An 18,529-nucleotide genomic window follows, 5' to 3' on the forward strand; every position below is an offset into this window, starting at 1 on the left:
GGGAATGGGATAGGGAGTGGGAATGGGGAATGAGGAATGGGATAGGGAATGGGGTTGGGAATGGGAATGGGGATGGGGATTGGGAATGGGAATGGGGATAGGGAGTGGGAATGGGGAATGAGGAATGGGATAGGGAATGGGAATGGGGTAGGGAATGGGGAATGAGAAATGGGATAGGGAATGGGGATTGGGAATGGGGTAGGGAATGGGGAATGAGAAATGGGATAGGGAATGGGGATTGGGAATGGGAATGGGGATGGGGAGTGGGAATGGGGATTGAGAAATGAGATAGGGAGTGGGAATGGGGAATGGGAATGGGTAGGGAATGGGGATAGGGAGTGGGAATGGCGAATGAGAAATGGGATAGGGAATGGGAATGGGGTAGGGAATAGGGATAGGGAGTGGGAATGGGGATGGACACAAGGAGCAGGATGGGAATGGGGAATGGGGAAGGGGGGCTAGGGAATGGAGAATGGAGCTAGGGAATGGGAACAGGGATGGGGCTGGGGAATGGGGAATGGGAATGAGGCTGGGAAATGGGGAATGAGGATGGGGAAAGGGGCTGGGGAATAGGGAATAAGGACGGGGAATGGGGATGGGGAATGGGGACGGGGAGTGGGAGTGGGAATGGGGCTGGGGGATGGGAACAGGGAATGGGAATGGGGCTGGGAACGTGGCCGGGAATGGGGCTGGGAATGTGGCCGGGAATGGGCCGGCGCTGGAGCGGGGCCGGCGGCGCAGGCCGGTGTTTAGGACCCGGCGGGACGAGGCGGTGCCGGTGCCGGTCCCGCCCCGGCCCCATTGTCTGGGCGCGGAGGCGGAGGGGCCGCGCGGGGACGCGCAGGGGCTGCGCGGGGACGCGCCGGGACCCCTCCGCGGAGCCCTCCCGGCCATGGCCCCGGGGAACCGGCTGGCGCTGCTGGCCGCCGCCCTGCTCTGCGCCTCGGGTGAGTCCGGTACCGGCACCCACCGGGCCCCGCTCCCACGCCCCCATCCCGCGTGGGTCCCGCGAGACGGGGTTGGGGGGGGGGGGGGCCCTGCCGCCCCGCGTTTGGGATCGCCGGGATCCCCCGAAGAACGTGGGGGTCTGCTCTGATCAACCCGCCCCCACCCCACGCGAGATCCCTGCCGCCCGTGGGGATCCCCCCCCGCCCACGGGAGCCCCCGATCATCCCCGTGTCGTCGCCCCCCCCCCACGATCTGCCCCCTCCCATACCCACGGGGAGCTGTGGCTCGAGTGGGATCTGTCACCCGTGGGTGAAGCCTGCCCCGGGCGTCCCATTCCCTGCCCCCGTGATCCGGATACCCTGGATCCCACCCCACGGGACCCCCCAACCCGTCCCTCTCCCTGCCGTGGGGTCCCCACGAGCGTTAGTGGGGAGCAGCCAGGCCTGGGGGGACCACCCCGGACCCCCGCACCCAACGCCGACCCCGACACCAGTGGGGTGGCCACGTCGCCCTCCAGCACCCACGCCGAGTTGGGGGGTGGACACAGGGGGGGCTGCGGGGTAACCCTGTCCCCGAGGGGTCTGGGACACCCGTGGGGGTGGGGGGGGGCTGAATTTCGCCTTTGCGCCACTCGGAGGTGGGTGCGGAGACCCCCCACCCCAATTTGTCACCCTAGGGGGCACCCCTTTCTCCCGGGTGACACGACCCCCTTGTCCCCACAGCGAGGGGTGACGGGGACCCCCCGGACCCCGTGTACCTGCCGGCGGAGCTGGAGGTGCTCGGCGTTCCCGAATATTACCGGCTGCAGCGGGCGGACGGCGACGTGCCCGCCAACGCCTCCCTTCACGCCCGCGCCGAAACCTTCCTGCTGCTGCCCCGCGCCCCCACCGCGCAGCCCCTCGTGCGGGCCGCCTACCCCCCCTTCAGCACCCAACAGGTAAAATGGCGGCGTGGCCCCCCGACGCCCCCCCCGGCGCCCCCGCGCCGTGTCCCCATCGTCGTGTCCTCGCAGGAGGTGCCCGCGGAGAGCTCGGCGGCCTGGGCCGTGCGCGCCGTGTCCCTCGAGAGCGCCGTGTCGCCGGCCGAGCCCGTCGCCCGCGTCCTCTTCCACCTGCAAGGTCCCGACTGGTTGCTCGGGGAGCGGGACCACCGCGGGGAGCGGGACCCCCCCGGGGAGCGCGACCGCCCCGGGGAGCGCGACCTGCCCTGCGTCACCCTCCACGCTCACCACCGCGGCCGGGTGGCCCGCGGGACATGCCGCTTGCAGGTCAGCGTCGCCCAGCGGGGCCGAAGCCCCCCGCCCACGGGCTCGGCGTCGTCCCCGTCCCCCCCGCCCTAAGCCAGGGTCCCGCTCACCCCTCCAGGCACCCTTGGGCGTCTGCGTGGTGGAGCTGGAGATCCCCCAGCGCTGGTTCTCCTCGCCGTCCCCCTCCCCGCGCAGCCGCCGCCGGGCGGCCGATCCCCCCGGCGGCTCCGAGCCCCCCGAGCCGGCCGAGCTGCGTTACGACGTCGCCGCGTGGGGTGACTGCGGCCGCGCCGGCGCCCGGGAGCGGACCCCTCCGCGTTACCTGGGAGCGTTGGAGCTGCGCGCGGCCGAGCCGGCGCGACGGCAGGAGGTGCGGCTGGACGACAAGGTGCTGCTGCGGGTGCCGGACGCCGCGCTGCGCCCCGGGCAGCGTTTCACCGCCACGCTGGCCCTGCGCCGCAACTTCACCGCCGACCAGTTAACGCTCCGGTGAGACCAGTGGGTGTGGGATCTCCCCCCCAGCCCGCCGCCGCGGGTGACGTCGCGTGACTGGGGGGTCCGCTGGCAGGATCAAGGCAAAGAAGGGGCTGCAGGTGGTGGCCGCCCGCCCCGTGGCCCCCGGCGACTGGAGCGCCCAACTGGAACGCGCCCGGGGTCCCAAGCACTCGACGGCCGTGGTGACGTGTCGGCGCAGCGGGGACGCCCGCGACGGCTGGAGGTAGGGACCGGCGTGGCGCCCCGGGGACCCCCGGCGTGGGAGGGGGCTTCAGCGGTGGCCAGTCAGGGCAAAGGGGGGCTGTGCGTGACGCTGTTTCCGTCCCAGTATGAACCAGTTGGAGCAGGGGGACCGGTGCGTTGCACTGCTCCCATCCCAGTATGGCCTGGTTGGAGTAGGAGACAAGCTTCCGTCCCAGTACAGCCCAGTCGGAGCAGGGGGACAAGCTCCCATCCCAGTATAGCCCAGTTGGAGCAGGGGGACAAGCTCCCATCCCAGTATGGCCCAGTCAAAGCAGGGGGACTAGCCCCCAGTATGGCCCAGTTGGAGCAGGGGACAAGCTCCCATCCCAGTATGGCCCAGTTGGAGCAGGGGGACAAGCTCCCATTCCAGTATGGCCCAGTCAGATTGAGGGATCCTATGGGGTGCACTGCTCCCATCCCAGTACAGCCCAGTGGGGGGGCACTGGTCAGCCCTGACGCCCCGTGCGATGGCGCAGGGCGGCCGACCCGGCCCCGTTCCTGCACCTGGACCTGGCGGTGGAGAACGGGACGGGGGGGCTGGCGCCGGCGCGGCCCCTCACCTGGCAGGTGGAGTACCCCGGCCAGGACCCCGAGGCCCAGAAGGACAAACTGGTGTGGGAGATCCAGGTGTCGGAGCGGGACCTCCGCGCCCTCGTCCCCCTGGTGCAGGTGGGTGCTGCCCCCCCACCCCCAAACCCCGCTTCCTCCCCCCCGCCGCGGCGCTCAGCCCCGCTCCGTCCCGCAGGAGCTGGAGATCCTGAACACGGCCCCGCTGACGGGGGTCCCGCGCGCCGTACCGGTCAAACTGGTGACGGTGGAGGCGGGGGGCGGCGTGGCCGAGCTCGCCGAGCCGCCCGGCTGCGAGTCGGCCGACAAACAAGTCCTGCAGGTAAGCGGGGGGGGGTCCTGCTGTCCCCCCCCAACCCCCAAAACCCTACCCGGGGGCTGCCTGCTCCCCCTGCCCCTCTGCGTGCCCCCCGCGCAGGTGTCGGATGCCTGCGACGCGGTATTCGTGGGGGGCAAGGAGAGCCGGGGGGCACGGGGGGCGCGGGTGGATTTCTGGTCCCGGCGCCTGCACGCTTCGCTGCGCTTCACCGTCTGGGCGCCGCTGCTGCCCCTGCGCGTCCAGCTGGGCGACACCGCGCTGGAGCAAGTGCGGGGCTGGCGTCTGCCCGGCGGCCCCGAAAGGTGAGCACCGCGCCCCCCCGGGGTGGGGGGGGGGTCCCCGCCGCCGCCCCCTGCCACCGCGGCGGCAGGCGGGAAGGGAGCCAGGAGCGGGTGCTGAGCCCCACCGCGCTCATGACGTGTGCTGCTGGCCTGCTGAGCCCCCACGCACTTGTGACATGTGTCCCTGCCCCGCTGAGCCCCCACGCACTCGTGACATGTGTCCCTGCCCTGCTGAGCCCCCACACACTTGTGACACGTGTCCCTGCCCCGCTGAGCCCTGTAGTGCTTGGGGTGGGCGCTCCTGCCTCACTGAGCCCCCACGCACTCGTGACACATGTCCCTGCACCGCTGAGCCCCCACACACTCATGACACATGTCCCTGCCCCGCTGAGCCCTGTGGTGCTTGGGGTGGGCACCCCTGCCCTGCTGAGGCCCCACGCGCTCGTGACATGTGTCCCTGCCTACTGAGCCCCATGAGACGTGCCTCTGCTGTGCTGAGCCCTGTAGCACTCGTGACACGTGTCCCTGCCCTGCTGAGCCCCGTGGTGTTTGGGGTGGGCACCCCCTGCCCCGCTGAGGCCCCACGTGCTCGTGACACGTGTCCCTGCCCCGCTAAGACCCTACACACTCGTGACACACATCCCTGCCCCGCTGAGCCCCCACGTGCTCGTGACACGTGTCCCTGCCCCGCTGAGCCCCCACGCACTCGTGACACACGTCCCTGCCCTGCTGAGCCCCCACGCGTTCGTGACACACGTCCCTGCCCCGCTAAGACCCTACACACTCGTGACACACGTCCCTGCCCCACCAAGCCCCGTGGTGCTGAACCCCCCGTCCCGCTGAGCCCCCACACGCTCATGACACGTGTGTGTCCCCCCCCCACCCCCCGAGCCCCGCAGCGCTGGTGACCCCAGCGTCCCCCCTCCGTGTCCCCCAGCGCCCCGGCCGAGGCGGAGGAGCCCGGGGAAGAGGCTGAGCGGCGGGCGCGGGGCTGCCGGCCCCAGTACCAGCGCACGGCGCTGAGGGTCCTGGCGCATTTCGTCGCCCACCCCCTCGACGGCGGCCGTCACCTCGCCTACCTGCCCGGCCCCGAGTGGCTCCTGGACGTCACCCACCTGGTGGCCGGCCACACCCGTGTCCAGGACCCCCGCGTGGCCTCGCTGGAGGACGGCACCGTGGTGGTGGGCCGCGAGCCCGGGGTCACCTCTGTGGAGGTAGGCATGGGGAGAGCGGGGCGGGGGGGGTGGTCGCCTTTTGGGGGACATGCAGGGGTTGGGGGGGGGATCTTGGGGGGAGATGGGGGGGCTGGAGGGGGTCCTGGGGGGAGAGGGAGGGAGATGGGGGAGCTGGAGGGGGTCTTGGGGGGAGATGGGCTGGAGGGGGTCCTGGGGGGAGAGGGAGGGAGATGGGGGGGCTGGAGGGGGTCCTAGAGGGAGATGGGGGCCTGGAGGGGGTCTTGGGGGACATGGGGGGGCTGGAGGGGGTCTTGGGGGAAGATGAGGGGGCTGGAGGGGGTCCTGGGGGACAGAAGGAGGGAAAAGCAGGGCTGGGGGCCAGCCAGGGTGGGGTCGCGAGGTGTCCCCCGCTGTCCCCCCCCAGGTCCGCTCTCCGCTCTCGGCCTCCATCCTGGGCGAGCAGGCGCTGGCGGTGTCGGAGGAGAAGGTGACGGTGGCCGCGCTGCGCGCCGAGGCCGTGGCGGGGCTGGCGCTCGCCCTGCGCCCGCACCCGGGCCACCCGGGCCTGCTGACCGCCACCGCTTTGGGGACGTCCACCCTGCGTGTCCCCAAACAGGTGAGGGGGGGGGGTGATCGGGGGGGGGGGCGGGCGTGGGGCGCGATTTGGGGCGCCCGCTGCCCCGGCCCGCCCGGTGCCATGTCGCGCGGTTCCCTTGGCAGGAGGCGACGCTGTCGGTGTGGCTGGCCTTCTCCGACGGGACGCTGGCCCCGCTGGAGCTGTACGGCTGGCGGGATGCCGCCTTGACCGTCACCTCCCTGGACCCCGCCGTGGTCACCGTGGGGGGCTCGCCCCGCGTCCCCGCCGGTCGCCCGTGGCTGGTGGCCGAAGGGCCGGGACGGGGGGCTCTGCTGCGGCTCAGCCTGCACCCGCCCGACGCCTGCCGCCGCGGTCGGCACCGAGCGGCGGCCGCGCTGGCCGCCGGCACCGCGTGGCTGGAGGTGGGCTCCGGCCGCCGCTCTCCTCCCACCCCCGGTAGCCCCCGAGCCCGCGGCGGCCACCCCCGGCCCGGTTCGCCTTTCCCGCGTGCCGAGGGGGCCATGTCGGGAGAAACGGCCACGGCGGCGGGCGAGCCGCGGCGAAGGGAACCCGCCGGCGTTGGGCCTGCCTCCACCAAGCTCCAAGGGCCGGGGTCTTCCTCGGAGGAAGAGGAAGGCTACGGCCGCGACCGCGCCGGCGGGGAGGAAGAGGAGGAGGAGGATGAGATGGTGAAGGCTCCCGAGCGGGTGACCGACCTGGAGATCGGCATGTACGTCCTGCTGGGGGTCTTCTGCTTGGCCATCTTCATCTTCCTCGTCAACTGCATCTTCTTCATGCTGCGGTACCAGCAGAAGGAGCTGCCGGACGCCGCCGCGGCCCCCTCGGCCCCCCAGCCCCATAACTGGGTTTGGTTGGGCACCGACCAGGAAGAGCTGAGCCGGCAACTGGACCGCCGGCAACCCGAGCCCCCCGCCCCCGAAACGGGCGCCGAGGCTGGGCCCTGCTGCTGCGGGGTGCCCCCGACGTCCGAAACCGGGGTTCCCCCCGGCACCCCGACTCCCGGAGCTCCACTGCCCCGGAAAGAAGGGGGCGCGGCGGGGGGCGGCCGTAGGAAGCGGGTGGAATTCGTCACCTTCGCCTCCCCCCGGCTCCCCGAGGAGCCCCCCCAGCCCGTCCCCAACGTCCAGTCCATCTTGGTGGCCGGCGAGGACGACATCCGCTGGGTGTGCGAGGACATGGGGCTGCGCGACCCCGAGGAGCTCAGGAGCTACATGGAGAGGATTCGGGGCAGCTCCTGACCCCCGGGGTGGGGGGGGGGGCCTGGACCCCCGGGGTCTCCCCCTCTCCGCTACCCCACCCCTTGGGCAAACCAGTAAGGGACCGACCTCCTCCCAGTGCCCCCCATGGGGACCCGCTGGCCGTCCCAGCACGGGACTAACCCCACGTCCCCGCGGCGTTTGGGTGGGGGGCGGCGTCTTCACCCCCCCCCCCCAGGGGTCCGCCTCGGTGGCACTGGGGAGGAAGCCGGGGTGCCCTTACTGGTTTGGGTCTCATTGCGACATCGTGTTCATAGTGGTGATGATGATGATGATGGTGGTGATGGAGTCCTGTGGTCTGATCCCGGGGAGGGTCCCGTGCCCCCCGCCCCACCCGCATCCGTTTTGTACGACTGGTCCCTGTGACGCCCCGGGGAGGTGGGGGGGGGTTGCAGCGAGGGGCTGTTATTTATGGCAGATTTTTAATTCTGACGTTGGTAACAAAAATAAAAATATTTAAAAAAAAAAAAAAAGAACCCACCAAAAATGAGGTGACTAAACTCCGTGGGGACCGGTGGGGTCACGCTGGCGGCGGGGATCGGCTCTGCCAGGCACGGCCGGGCACCCGCGGGGACGGGCACGCGCCCCTGACGTGGCTTCCACATGGGGAACCGGTCACGGGAACCGGTCACGGTCACCTTGGGGCTGGCGGCCTCCTTCCTCTCCGTCCTGCCACGGGGACGCGGCTGTGGCCTTCCTCCTCCTCCTCCTCCTCCCGTCTGGCCTCAGCTCCCTGGTCCTGGCTGTCCCCCCGCCACGGCCGCTCGCCCCAAAATCCCAGCAGCTGCGGACAACGGGCCGGCAGATCCCTTTATTCAGGGATGCCGCGGGGAATTTCCACCCCTCCCTACCCCCCCCAGTTTGTCCCAGTGATCCCAAATCACCCCAAACTGGGTGCTCCCAACACCCACCCAACCTCCCCCTTCCCTCTGCCCCACACCGGTGCTCCATCCATCCCCGCGGCTCCCCAAAAACCCACGGGGCCAGGGAGACGGGGTGACCAGACATCCCAATCCCCACGAGATGGGGCGACGTCCCGTGTCAGCGGTCCCCCGGCCCCACGCGGAGGCAGGGGGCGCGCGGCCGGCGGCGGTAACGCCGGGAGACGCCGGCGAAGAGCAGGCAGGCGACGGCCTGGATGGCGGCCAGCAGGAAGAAGTAGTTATCCATGCGGCACGCGTCGATGCTCCCTGCCAGCGAGAGGTCGGTCAGACCCCGCGGCGGGGCGGGGGGGTCCTCCCGCACCCCATCCCCACCAAAAAAGCGTCCCGAGGCAGGAGGTGACCCCGCGCCCCCGTGCCGGCGCTCACCGTAGTTCTCCGGGCAGTGCATCCAGCCGCCGGCGGGCAGCGAGAGGAGGGCCAGCAGCCCCGACCCCAGCAGCGAGCCCACCCCGGAGATGAAGAAGAAGAGACCCATGACGGCTCCTTTCATGGATTTGGGCGCCTCGGCGTAGGCGAACTCCAGGCCTGGGTGAAAAACGGAGAGATTTGGGGTTCCTCTGCCAAACCCCGGGCGCCGCGGCGGACGGGCGCGGTGGGTGGCCGGCGCTGCGCTCACCGGGGATGTTGGCGAAGAGCTCGCCGACGCCGATGAGCAGGTATTGGGGGAGCTGCCACCAGACGGGCAGCGCGGCAGCCGCGTAGCGCTCCTTGCCGATCAGCTGCGGCACCGTCTGCTCGCGCCGCACGTACCGCAGCCGTTCCCTCTCCAGGATGCCTGCGGGACGCGGGCGACGGCGGGTGGGCACCCGCCGAAGCCCTACCCACGGCGGCGTCCCGCCGCAGCGGTGCACGTCCCACCTGCCGCGAGGACGGAGGCGAGGCCGAAGAGCATGCCCAGGGCGACGCGCTTGAGCGGCGACGGCAGCCACCTCCGCCTGGCGAGGAAGGGGTCCACGACGCGGTCCTTCAGGGGCACCGAGGCCAGCGAGACCACCACGTTGGCCAGCAGCAGCCAAGCATCCGGGAACTGCGGAGCGGAAGAGGGGTCTCGGCATCCGGTGGGATGTCCCGGCTCCCAGCCCCGGCCGGGGAGCCGCCGGCGCCGGTCCCTCACCGTGTAGCCCTGGAGGGTGCCGGGGCGGTGCTGGAAGATGCTGGGGCCACGGAGGTGCAGACCTTGCAGGAAATACGTCGACTGCATCTGAAAAGCAGCGGGACGGCGGCTCCGCGGGCTCAGCTCCCGGACGGGCTCGCCGCCGCCGATCCCTGCCTGCCGCCAAGCCCACCCCTACCTGGAAGTAGACCATCCAGTAAGGGATGAAGGTCAGCATCACCGGCAGGATCCGGACCAGCGCCTGGAAGTTGGCAAGGTCCTCCTCCGGCGAAGGGGCTCCCGGTTGGGCTCGGCCGTTGGGTTCTTCAGCCTCCCACCGTCTCAGCCTGGAGAGAGGGACGGCATGGGGCAGGACACGGTTGGGAGGGTTTAGCCCCCCCCCCCCCCGACTCCCCCATCCCCAATCCTTCTCACCCCAACCAGGAGCAGCCGCAGCTTTGCAGGGCCAGCTTGATGATGGCGGAGACCTGGCTGCCCGTGGGGGGCTTGGTGACGAAGGTGGGGGTGGCCAGGAGGAAGACGAGGAGAGCCAAGGCCAGGCAGGCGACGGGGATGAGGTAGCCGGCCAGGAAGCTGACGTTCTGCTGCACGAAGGCCACCACCAGCAGGGAGAAGATGGCCCCGGTGTTGATGCTCCAGTAGAACCAGTTGAAGAAGCGCCGCGTGGCCTCGCCGCCCCGGTTCCTCACCTGCTGGCGTGGCGGGACGGGGCCGGCTCTGAGCTTCGGCAGGGCTGAACCTCAGCCCTCAACACCTGGCTTCTGCTTTGTCCCCTGTCCCACCGCCCTCCACGTCCCCAAATCCCACCCCACCCCTCCTTCCCCCAGCAAGGACGTCTCAAAGGGTTTGGACGGGATCTATGGGGTGCAACCACTTCTCCTCCACCCCACGGGACACCCTACCCGCCTCGGGGTGGTGGAAGGGGAACGGAGACCCACCGGACCGCGGTGGCCCGGCTGAGAGGAACCGGTCGGGAAGGGGCAGAGGGAGAAGGCCGCCGCCGGCCGCCGTGCTCACCTGATCGGCGCCGAAAGCGGCGAGGTTGGCTCTGACGGAGCTGGCGCCCAGCGCCAGGAGCACGAGGCCACCGTAGATGGTGGGGGCGCAGTACTGGACGGGGGACTGACCCCAACACGTCCAGCCGCGATGCCGGGAGCAATTTCGGACGACGGCGGCCGGCAGCTGCCCGCACAGCGAGAGGCGCCCGTCGGGCCACGTGGTGACGGGCAGCAGGCACGCCGCCAGAAGGTACAGCCAGAAGCTGAGGGCCACCGCGCCGTAGCGGCCCAGGTAGACGTCGGCCAGCCAGCCGCCGACGGGCGAGAGCAGGTAGGAAGCCCCCAGGAAGAAGAGGCAGGCGCGGGTCGCCTGCGCCTCCCCCCAGCCGAAAGTGGTGAGGTAGAGCACCAGGTTGGCCACGACGCCGAAAAAAGCCGCCCGCTCCAGACCCTCCGCCGCCAGCACGGCCGCGCACGCCGCCCCGCGGCCCTTGAGGGGTCTCCCCCCCAGTAAGGGGGTCTGTTCTCCGCCGGCCCCCGGCCCGGCCATGCCTTGCTGCGGAGATCCGCGGCTCTCGGCGTCGGCTCTGCCGCCGTCCCCCGCCCCCGTCCCACCGCGGCTCCCAGTTCCCCATTCCTACCGGACAGACGCATCAGATGACGGCTCAGAAGTGAAAAATCCCCACCAACCAGCGCGGCTTCTCCTTCCTGGGGGCTTCCCCTTCGCCGTCGCCCACCGGCGCGGCTCGGCGCCCTGGCCCCTCGCTGAGGTGGGGGGGTCTCCTCCCTCTCCAGGGGTCTCAGCCCCAAACGTGCCGGGGGGACGCCGCGCGCCCACCCAAGCCGGGCTCAGGGATACCGCACCAGGGCAGCGTGTGACCCCGGGGTGGGACCCTGAGGTCCCCGCGGTTCTGTCACCCCGAGGGGATGGCGGCGGTCCCCGAGGCGAGCCCACCTCCAGCCCGAACCCCCCGCTTCCTGCCCCGCCAACGGGCAGGATGGAGCCACCCCATCGCACTCCTCCGCCCCACGGCGCCGAGCTGGTTTCCTGCAGCCCTCGACCGCAAGCACGTTAGCAGCAGGCAGCGGCGGGGGGCCACGTCCAAACCATGAACCCCTGCCGCTGAGAGAGGCGGCGGCAGGACGGGACCACCCGAGCCCCCGCTCCCCGGCTGCCATGAGGCTGCCCCGCGGCCGCTGAGCGGGATGGAGGGGCTCTGCTTGCTCTTGGCCGCTCTCGCCGCCGCCGCGCCCGGACGAGGTACGTCGATGTCCCCACCTTCTCCCTTCCCGTCCCACTTTGGGGTGACGGGTCCGGTGATTTCGGAACCGGGGTCCCCGCCGCCTCCCTGGGCCGGGACTGGCAGCGGTTCGGCGCTGAGCGAGGACGCAAAGCCGAGCTCCTCGCCTTCCCGAAGCCGCTCCGACCCCCATCCCTCCTCCGCGTGCGGTGGGAGCGAGGGATGGGGGGTCTCCGCTTGGGGGCTGGTGGCTCTGGGGACCCTAAAAGGGCTCAGCCCCCACGCCCAGCCCCGTGGGAACGGGGTGATGCTCTCCCAATTTTGGCCGTCCCATCCGCTCATGTCACCGGCGTCACCCCGGGATGGTTTTTGGGGACGCCGCCACCCGCTCCCCCCGGCCCGGCAGGGTTCAGAGCGGTTTCGCAGCTGAAATGGCTGCCAGAAGCCGCCTCGACGCCTCCGATCAATCGGGGAGCGGTCGCCATCGCCTTCGCTTCCGCTAACGGTTCCTCCGCCGACGCCGGGACCCCTGCTCCTCCCCGCCGCATCCCCCTCTCCCGCGCCCGTCCCTTCCCTTTCCTGCAATATTTTCAACGCTATAACCCAGCGCCCACCGGCAAATCCCATGGGAAGATTTTTTGGGGTGGGAAATCACAATTATCGCGCTGAGTGGGGGTACGAAGCCGCCATTCTGGAGGCGATTTTGGGGGGGAGGTGGTGCCGGGGGTACGGTCAGATCCTCTCCGTCGGCAGGAGCGGCGAGCCGGGACGCGGCAACCCCGGCGCGGGACGGCACCCCGCGCTTCGGCTTTCCCAGCGGTGAGTCGCGCCCCAAAATCGCCGCGTTTAGGGCCGGGTTCTGTCTTCCCCACCCTACGAGTAGACCTCGCGGTGGGATTTGGCCCCGGGGGCACATCGCCGGTGTGAGACCGAATTTTTAGTCCCCGGCCGGGGCTCGAGGGGGGTCCCCCGCGGTGCCACCCATTTTGTGACATCCTGGGGTTGCCATTTTGCCCGTCCTTCCCCGGATCAGCATCGCTTTTCCGGCGACCGGGGCGCGCATTCCTGCGCCCTCCCCGTCTGCCCCCCGCGCTCCCCACGGCATCCGCGAGCCCCCGAGCGCCCAGCAGCCGGCACGGGGAGCGGCGAGGTGGCCGTCTCCAAAAAAAATACCCACCGAGCTCACTCCCGCCTTCGGGGTGCACGTCCGTCCGGCGGCGCGTCCGTCCGTCCTCCCGCTGGGCTCGGAGGGGCCATTCAGCCCTGGATGGAGGGGTTGGGTGGGCTCAGCCCCTCGTAAACCCCACCCTTCCTCCTCGCAGCCCCCACGGAACCGACGGGACGTCCCAGCACGCCGGCGGGCAGCGCGACTGGAAACGCCTCGGTGGCACCAGGTGAGCGTTGGAGGGAGAGCGATCTCCTCGCACCCGCTTTTCGGTGGCACGGCAGGGGGGAGGGACGACGACGACGACGGTGCCAGGGCCACCCTTCCCCGCCGTGTCACCCAGGTCCTGGCACGCTGCGGCTGGCCGGCGGCCGGAGCCGGTGCGAGGGCCGGGTGGAGATGGAGCAAGCGGGCGCCTGGGGCACGGTGTGCGACGACGCCTGGGACATGGCCGACGCCGACGTCGTGTGCCGGCAGCTGCGGTGCGGCCGGGCCGTGAGCGCCCCCGGCACCGCCGCCTTCGGCCGGGGCGCCGGACCCATCCTTCGGGATGAGGTGGGCTGCGAGGGGCACGAGGAGCGTCTCTGGGATTGCCCGGCCGCGCCGGAGCACGACTGCAGCCATAAGGAAGACGCCGGCGTGGTGTGCTCGGGTGAGTCCGGCGCGCGCCGCGTCCCACGCGCGTCGAGAGGGCAGAGCATCCCCAGCTCCGCTCTTTTCCCGCAGAACACCAGGAATGGCGGCTCTCCGGCGGCCGGGACGGCTGCGCCGGTCGCGTCGAGGTCTTTTTCCGCGGCTCGTGGAGCACGGTGTGCGACAGCACGTGGTACGAGCTGGAGGCCAGCGTGCTGTGCCGCACGCTGGGTTGCGGGGAGCCCCTCCGGCACCTCTCCTTCGCTCACACGCTGCCCGGCAAGATGCTCTACCAGTGCGGGAGCTGGCAGCCGTCGCTGGCCCACTGTCAGTGGACCTACAACAAATCGGCTCCTTGCCACCAGTCCCGGGCGGCCGGCGTGGTCTGTAACGGTACGGGGACCCCTCCCGTCCCAAATCCGGCCCTCGTGGCAGCGGGGGTTCCCGGCAGACGAGCCGCAACCCGGCTTCTTCCGTCCCCCGGCCCTCGTCCCCGCTCCCGCCAGGCTCCCAGGGCTTGCAGACGCCGACCCCGGAGGCCGCGGCGACGCCGACCGACGTCACGCGCCTGAGCGGTGAGCGCCCCGCCGGGGCTTGGGCCACCACCCGGCTCTGGGGGGCACCCCCCCCCCCTTTACCTGGAGAGAGGGCACTGCGGGTGTCACGAGTTGTGTCCGTTCTCTGTCCCAGCTGAGGAGGGCTCCCCGGCCGCGGGGGCACAGTCCCCTTTGCAGATGCTTCTCTTCGTCCTCTGCCTGGTCCTGGCGGCGCTGCTCCTGCTCACCGTGCTGGCCTTCACCGTCGCCCTGCTGAGGGTGAGGAAGATGAGCGGTAAGGAGCCTCCAGTGGGGCGAGGCGGGCTCTGCCCACCGAGTGGGGCCGGCTGTCCCCCGGAACAGCTAAATGGGTGCCCCCCCCCCCCCACTTTGTCCCCGCAGCCCACGCCGTGCCCTCCCTCGGGCTGGCCGGGCCGGTGCTGGTGACCCACAGCGCCCACAGCCCCGCCGTGCCCACCGGGACCCTGAACGACTACAGGGAGATGCCCCCCAGCCCTCCCAAAGGATCAGGTGGGTCTGGCAGGTCGCTGTCCCGCCCGGGGGGGCTGCGGGGCTGGAGGTCCCGGCTGGCGACGGCTGCACCGTCCCCGTCTCGCCCCCCAGCCCCGCCGCTTGCACCCCGTCCCGCTGCCAAGGGCTCCGGCTCCGACTCCGACTACGAACACTACGACTTCAGCAGCAAGCCGCCCGTGGCTCTCTCCACTTTCCACAGTGAGCCTCCCGCCCCACCCCGGGACCCCCCACCCCCACCCCATCACCCCACCCTGGGACCCCCGCCGACGCCCCATCCCCGCCCGCCCCGCAGATTCGTTGCGCCGCCAGCCCGGGGAGCAGTTTGTGCCACTGCTGCCCAGCCAGGACGGGGTGAAGCCGTTCCCTGCGGAGGGTAGGACACGAGGGGTCCCGCAGCGCTGGGGGGAGGGGAGGGGGTCCCGCCCGCGGGTGAGCGAGCGGCCGCCTGATGCGAGCCCCTGTGCCCCGCAGTGCCAGGCAGGCTGGGCCCCCCGTCCCGCCGCAGGGCCAGCAGCTCTTCCTCCTCCTCCTCCTCCTCCTCCCGCGAGCCCTATAGCAACGACAGCACAGCCCCCCCACACGCCTGGGTCTGTCCGCCTCCCCCCACCGATGGCACCCATCAGCACGCAGCACCCATCACCCACGGCTACACCGAGTACCCCGGCACGGGTGGGCACCGCCGGCGGCACTGGGAGGGGAGCAGGGGCGGAGAGATCCCAGGGATGGGAATTAGGGATGGAGAGACCCCAGGAATGGGAGCAAGGGATGGAGAGACCCCAAGGATGGGAATTAGGGATGGAGAGACCCCAGGAATGGGAGCAAGGGATGGGACCAGCCCTGGGGACAGGAATTGGGGATGGAGAGATCCCAAGAATGGGAATAGGGGTGGAGAGTCGCCAAGGATGGGAATTAGGGATGGGAACAGCCCTGGGGACAGGAATTAGGAACGGAGAGATCCCAAGGACAGGAATTAGGGATGGAGAGATCCCAAGAATGGAAGCAAGGAATAGGAACAGCCCTGGGGACAGGAATTAGGGATGGAGAGACCCCAAGAATGGGAATAGGGATGGAGAAACCCCAAGGACAGGAATTAGGGATGGAGTGACCCCAGGAATGGGAACAGGGATGGAGACACCCCAAGAATGGGAGCAGGGATGGAATTCACCAGTAAGCGCCCCTGTTTCCCCCAGCTCCTCCAGCAATGCCCTGTGTGCCCGCCCCGGCGCTCTCCCAGCCCGGGCTCCCGGCACCTCCAGCGGATCCCGATGTGGCCGACAGCTCCAGCACGTCCTCGGGGGAGTGGTACGAGAACGTGCAGGGCGCGGAGCCGCCCAGGGACACGTCCCCGCACCCCGGTGAGGACCCCGCGCTGGCAGGGCGGCATTGGGGGGGGCGCTGGGCTCCTCTGCCCCCTCCCCCAGCACCCTCCTCCATCTCCCCGCTCAGCCGCCCGACCCTCGCAGGCTGGTCGGCTCCATCCTGTCCCGCGGGGGGACAGGCGCAGGACCCCGGCTGCTCCGAGGGCAGCGACTACGATGACATCCAGGGCTCTGCCTACTGAGGCTGCCCCGCCACGAGGGGCATGGCGAGGGGGGACGCGGCACCGCGCGCGGCCGAGGACTCGCCGATGTCTCCTCTGGATTTTTCCGGCCACCTCCTCCGTGCCGGGGCGCTGGCACCGGTTTTGGTGGCACCTGGAGGGGACACAAATGGCGCTGGGCCACGTGCCACCATTAAAAGCTTTTCCCAGCCGCTCACCGTGTCCCTGGGCTGGGTCACCGAGCGTCCCCAAGGGCGCACGGGGCAGCGAGGGGTACGTGACCCAAAGATATCCCAAAAACGGGGACGTGGGGTGGTAGCGGTGTCCCACAGCCGGCCCCAACGCCCCGCGGCAGCACGGGGATGGATACAGCGGCCCCCTCGAGCTTCCCCGCATCCCTCCGGGCCGTGGTCCTCCTCATCCCGCGGAGACACCGGCCGCCGCGCCCAGGGTCACGTCACCCTGTGCCACGCACACCTCGGGGACACCGGTGGGGGCTCAGGGACCGTACCCACCCCGGGGCTGGGACCCCTCCATCCCCCTCTCCCGGGGTGGGGGGGGGGGGGGCTTTCCGGCTCTTTCCGTCGGCAAACCCAACGCCGCGGCGCTCCTCCCGCCCCGGCGCGTTTCCATCTCCCCCCCGGGTGCGGCGAGGAGGAGCGGCCCGGGCGGAGGAGGTTGGGGGTTCAGACCCACCCCCGTGGAAAATTTGGCCCCCTCGCCACATCCTTCAGCTGTTTACCGAGGCGAGAGGCTCCGGCGGCCCCGAACAAAAGGGGGCTGAGCCGCAACAAGGGAGGAAGCACCGAAATAGCAACAAAACCCCAGACAAAGGGAAGAGGAGCGCGAGCAAGGAGCCAGCTGCCGCGAGCGGAGCGGGCACGGGGCGGGGGGTGGGCACGGGGGGTGCCCCCAGCCGCGCTCCTGGCTTCCCGCGCCGGGGAAGGAGACGGCGGCACCTTCGCAAGGGCGGCTGTGACCTGGGGGATGCTGATGCCCACGGGGTACCGATGCCCCGGGGTGGGGGACAACCCAATTCCCATTTGGGACAGGGCAAAGGTTCCGTGTGTCCGGAAAAAAACCAAACGGGAAACACCACGTCCACTGTCATTCGGATAACCGCAGCGCACTGACAGCTGACAAGCCCGCTCCCGCCGAAGGCGGCTCCGGCTTCTTCAAAGGCTCCTCACGGGCTCCGCGCGTCCCAGCGCTCCCCTCCAGCCCCTCTGGGGAGATATTCCGATTGTCCTCATCTGTCGCAGCACGCTGACGACGCTGAGCTGATCCGCGCCTCCGGCAACGAGTGGAGATGCTCTAACTGAGCCGCCGCGCAAATCCTGCCCGTGCCGTCTCTGGGTTTCCGGAGCCAGCCGCGACAGAGCCTGGGCACCCCACGTCCACGGGGGTCAGGGACCCTCGGATAACCGGGGGAGGAGATGGACCTTTCCTAGAGGCAAAACCCAGGGTGAATCACCGATCCCGGGTCAATTTGGGGTGAGAGGGGCTCTGCCCCCCACCGCAGACCCCCCAGTACAGCCCCAGCTGAGTTCCACGGGAAGGGCTGGCCCAGGAGCTGGTCTGGGACTCGCATCCCTTTCCCAAGGCACTGCCAAAGCCGTGCCAGCCCTGAGGCCGCGGCTGGGTGAGGGGCAGCACCAGCACCCCATGGGACACCCCGTGGGACACCTCCGGGCAGGGCTTGCTCCCATCGCAGCCCCAGCAGGACCCACCAGCGTGACTGGGAAGGGATGGGAACAAGAGTTGGGCTGCAGGGATGGAGAAAAATCTCCAAACCAGAGTTTCGAGGCAGGAAACTTCCAGAAGAGCCAAACCCCAGCTCCGGGGTCGGGGACCAGAGCATCCTGTGGCTCCGGGCGGCAGCCCAGGGTGGTGGCAGCAGGAATGGGACAGAAGCTCTCCCCAAAATTCCCCAAGCCACCCAGGAAGCTCAGCAGCCCCAGCACCCCTCCCCAGGCACTCGCCTTTCAGCAAAAACGCCACAGGGTCAATGGAAAACAGCTGCCCTCGTTAGCATGCATGACCTGGATTTGGAGGAATTAATTAGGCCGCAATCAATTAACACGCCTCTCCCTTCCCCCATCCGTCACCGCCTGCGCCCCACGTGCCCTCGCAGGGATTTACGGGGTCCCCAGGGTGCCGGCAACTGCGAGAAGCGGGGCCTTCTGATTGAAACCTCCCAAATCCCCATCCCGTGGGGTCACGGCCCGCGTGGCGTGGCGTGGCGTGGCGTGATGTGGCGTGGCATGGCATGGCGTGCATCGGCTCCTTCGCAGGAGCCGGCAGCACCCGGCACGGCACATTTCCTGCCGCGGTGCTGCTCACCTCACGCGGTGACCGCAGGCAGCGGCGATGGTGATGGTGCAGCCGGCACTGAGCCAAAGCGAGCCGGTGAGGAGGAGGATGAGGAGGGGGGAAGCAGGCGCCGGCAAAGGGAGTTTATTTTTGGCAGTGACCGACGTTACGTGAGAGCGGCCGCAGGTCTCCCCGCGGGATCCGGCCCTCGTGGGAGCTCGGGCTGTTGGGTTTAGCGGCCGCCACCGGTTTTCTGCGCCGCGGCTGGGAATTCGCCGCCGGCTCCCACCACCCAGAAACCCCCCGCATCTCCTGGCTCGTGCCCCCCGAGCTCTCCTTCGGGTGCCGGAGCCGGCCGCCCCGGGTTTTTGCTTGGCCACGCT

At 70.3% G+C, this 18,529-nt stretch overlaps 3 protein-coding genes across 5 annotated transcripts; 2 read left to right on the plus strand and 1 right to left on the minus strand.

Annotated features, from left to right (window-relative positions):
- The first annotated feature begins 818 nt into the window (after positions 1–818).
- On the plus strand, positions 819–7,615 carry TMEM132A (transmembrane protein 132A). The gene is made up of 11 exons (XM_086748653.1): positions 819–947; positions 1,671–1,885; positions 1,961–2,215; positions 2,313–2,683; positions 2,763–2,912; positions 3,409–3,601; positions 3,678–3,821; positions 3,918–4,120; positions 5,037–5,313; positions 5,699–5,890; positions 5,995–7,615. The coding sequence occupies exons 1-11, from the start codon at positions 893–895 to the stop codon at positions 7,108–7,110; spliced, it is 3,171 nt and encodes a 1,056-aa protein (XP_086604779.1). The 5' UTR covers positions 819–892; the 3' UTR covers positions 7,111–7,615.
- A 477-nt stretch (positions 7,616–8,092) lies between these two features.
- On the minus strand, positions 8,093–10,877 carry SLC15A3 (solute carrier family 15 member 3). 2 transcript variants are annotated; one of them, XM_086749739.1, is made up of 9 exons: positions 10,826–10,866; positions 10,204–10,740; positions 9,601–9,875; positions 9,365–9,512; positions 9,187–9,273; positions 8,931–9,099; positions 8,689–8,847; positions 8,439–8,597; positions 8,093–8,318 (listed from the first exon to the last, which is right to left on the minus strand). In XM_086749739.1, the coding sequence occupies exons 2-9, from the start codon at positions 10,732–10,734 to the stop codon at positions 8,170–8,172; spliced, it is 1,677 nt and encodes a 558-aa protein (XP_086605865.1). In that variant the 5' UTR covers positions 10,735–10,740; positions 10,826–10,866; the 3' UTR covers positions 8,093–8,169. The 2 variants fall into 2 exon arrangements, with proteins under 2 accessions (XP_086605865.1, XP_086605864.1); XM_086749738.1 differs by having other exon boundaries at positions 8,931–9,273; positions 10,204–10,877.
- Positions 10,878–11,334: 457 nt separating this feature from the next.
- Positions 11,335–16,045, plus strand: CD6 (CD6 molecule). Of its 2 annotated transcripts, XM_086749736.1 has the most exons (13): positions 11,335–11,445; positions 12,179–12,244; positions 12,748–12,819; positions 12,934–13,242; positions 13,317–13,616; positions 13,730–13,798; positions 13,914–14,054; positions 14,162–14,290; positions 14,384–14,491; positions 14,586–14,666; positions 14,765–14,962; positions 15,484–15,648; positions 15,757–16,045. In XM_086749736.1, the coding sequence occupies exons 1-13, from the start codon at positions 11,391–11,393 to the stop codon at positions 15,852–15,854; spliced, it is 1,791 nt and encodes a 596-aa protein (XP_086605862.1). In that variant the 5' UTR covers positions 11,335–11,390; the 3' UTR covers positions 15,855–16,045. The 2 variants fall into 2 exon arrangements, with proteins under 2 accessions (XP_086605862.1, XP_086605863.1); XM_086749737.1 differs by lacking the exon at positions 12,179–12,244 and having other exon boundaries at positions 11,391–11,445.
- Positions 16,046–18,529: the final 2,484 nt, after the last annotated feature.

This window comes from Chlamydotis macqueenii, chromosome 5 (genome assembly GCF_036417535.1).
Source record: "Chlamydotis macqueenii isolate bChlMac1 chromosome 5, bChlMac1.mat, whole genome shotgun sequence".
Lineage (NCBI taxonomy): Eukaryota > Metazoa > Chordata > Aves > Otidiformes > Otididae > Chlamydotis > Chlamydotis macqueenii.

Excerpts from the sequence above, each read along its gene's own strand:
- CD6 (XM_086749736.1), top strand. The coding sequence starts at position 11,391 with ATGGAGGGGCTCTGCTTGCTCTTGGCCGCTCTCGCCGCCGCCGCGCCC. Across the intron at positions 12,820-12,933 it reads AAACGCCTCGGTGGCACCAG|GTCCTGGCACGCTGCGGCTG; the intron begins GTGAGCGTTGGA and ends CGTGTCACCCAG. Across the intron at positions 14,667-14,764 it reads GAAGCCGTTCCCTGCGGAGG|TGCCAGGCAGGCTGGGCCCC; the intron begins GTAGGACACGAG and ends TGTGCCCCGCAG.
- TMEM132A (XM_086748653.1), top strand. The coding sequence starts at position 893 with ATGGCCCCGGGGAACCGGCTGGCGCTGCTGGCCGCCGCCCTGCTCTGC. Across the intron at positions 2,913-3,408 it reads GACGCCCGCGACGGCTGGAG|GGCGGCCGACCCGGCCCCGT; the intron begins GTAGGGACCGGC and ends GCGATGGCGCAG. Across the intron at positions 5,891-5,994 it reads CCCTGCGTGTCCCCAAACAG|GAGGCGACGCTGTCGGTGTG; the intron begins GTGAGGGGGGGG and ends TTCCCTTGGCAG.
- SLC15A3 (XM_086749738.1), bottom strand. The coding sequence starts at position 10,734 with ATGGCCGGGCCGGGGGCCGGCGGAGAACAGACCCCCTTACTGGGGGGG. Across the intron at positions 9,274-9,364 it reads ACTGGATGGTCTACTTCCAG|ATGCAGTCGACGTATTTCCT; the intron begins GTAGGGGTGGGC and ends GCTGCTTTTCAG. Across the intron at positions 8,319-8,438 it reads GCACTGCCCGGAGAACTACG|GGAGCATCGACGCGTGCCGC; the intron begins GTGAGCGCCGGC and ends TCTCGCTGGCAG.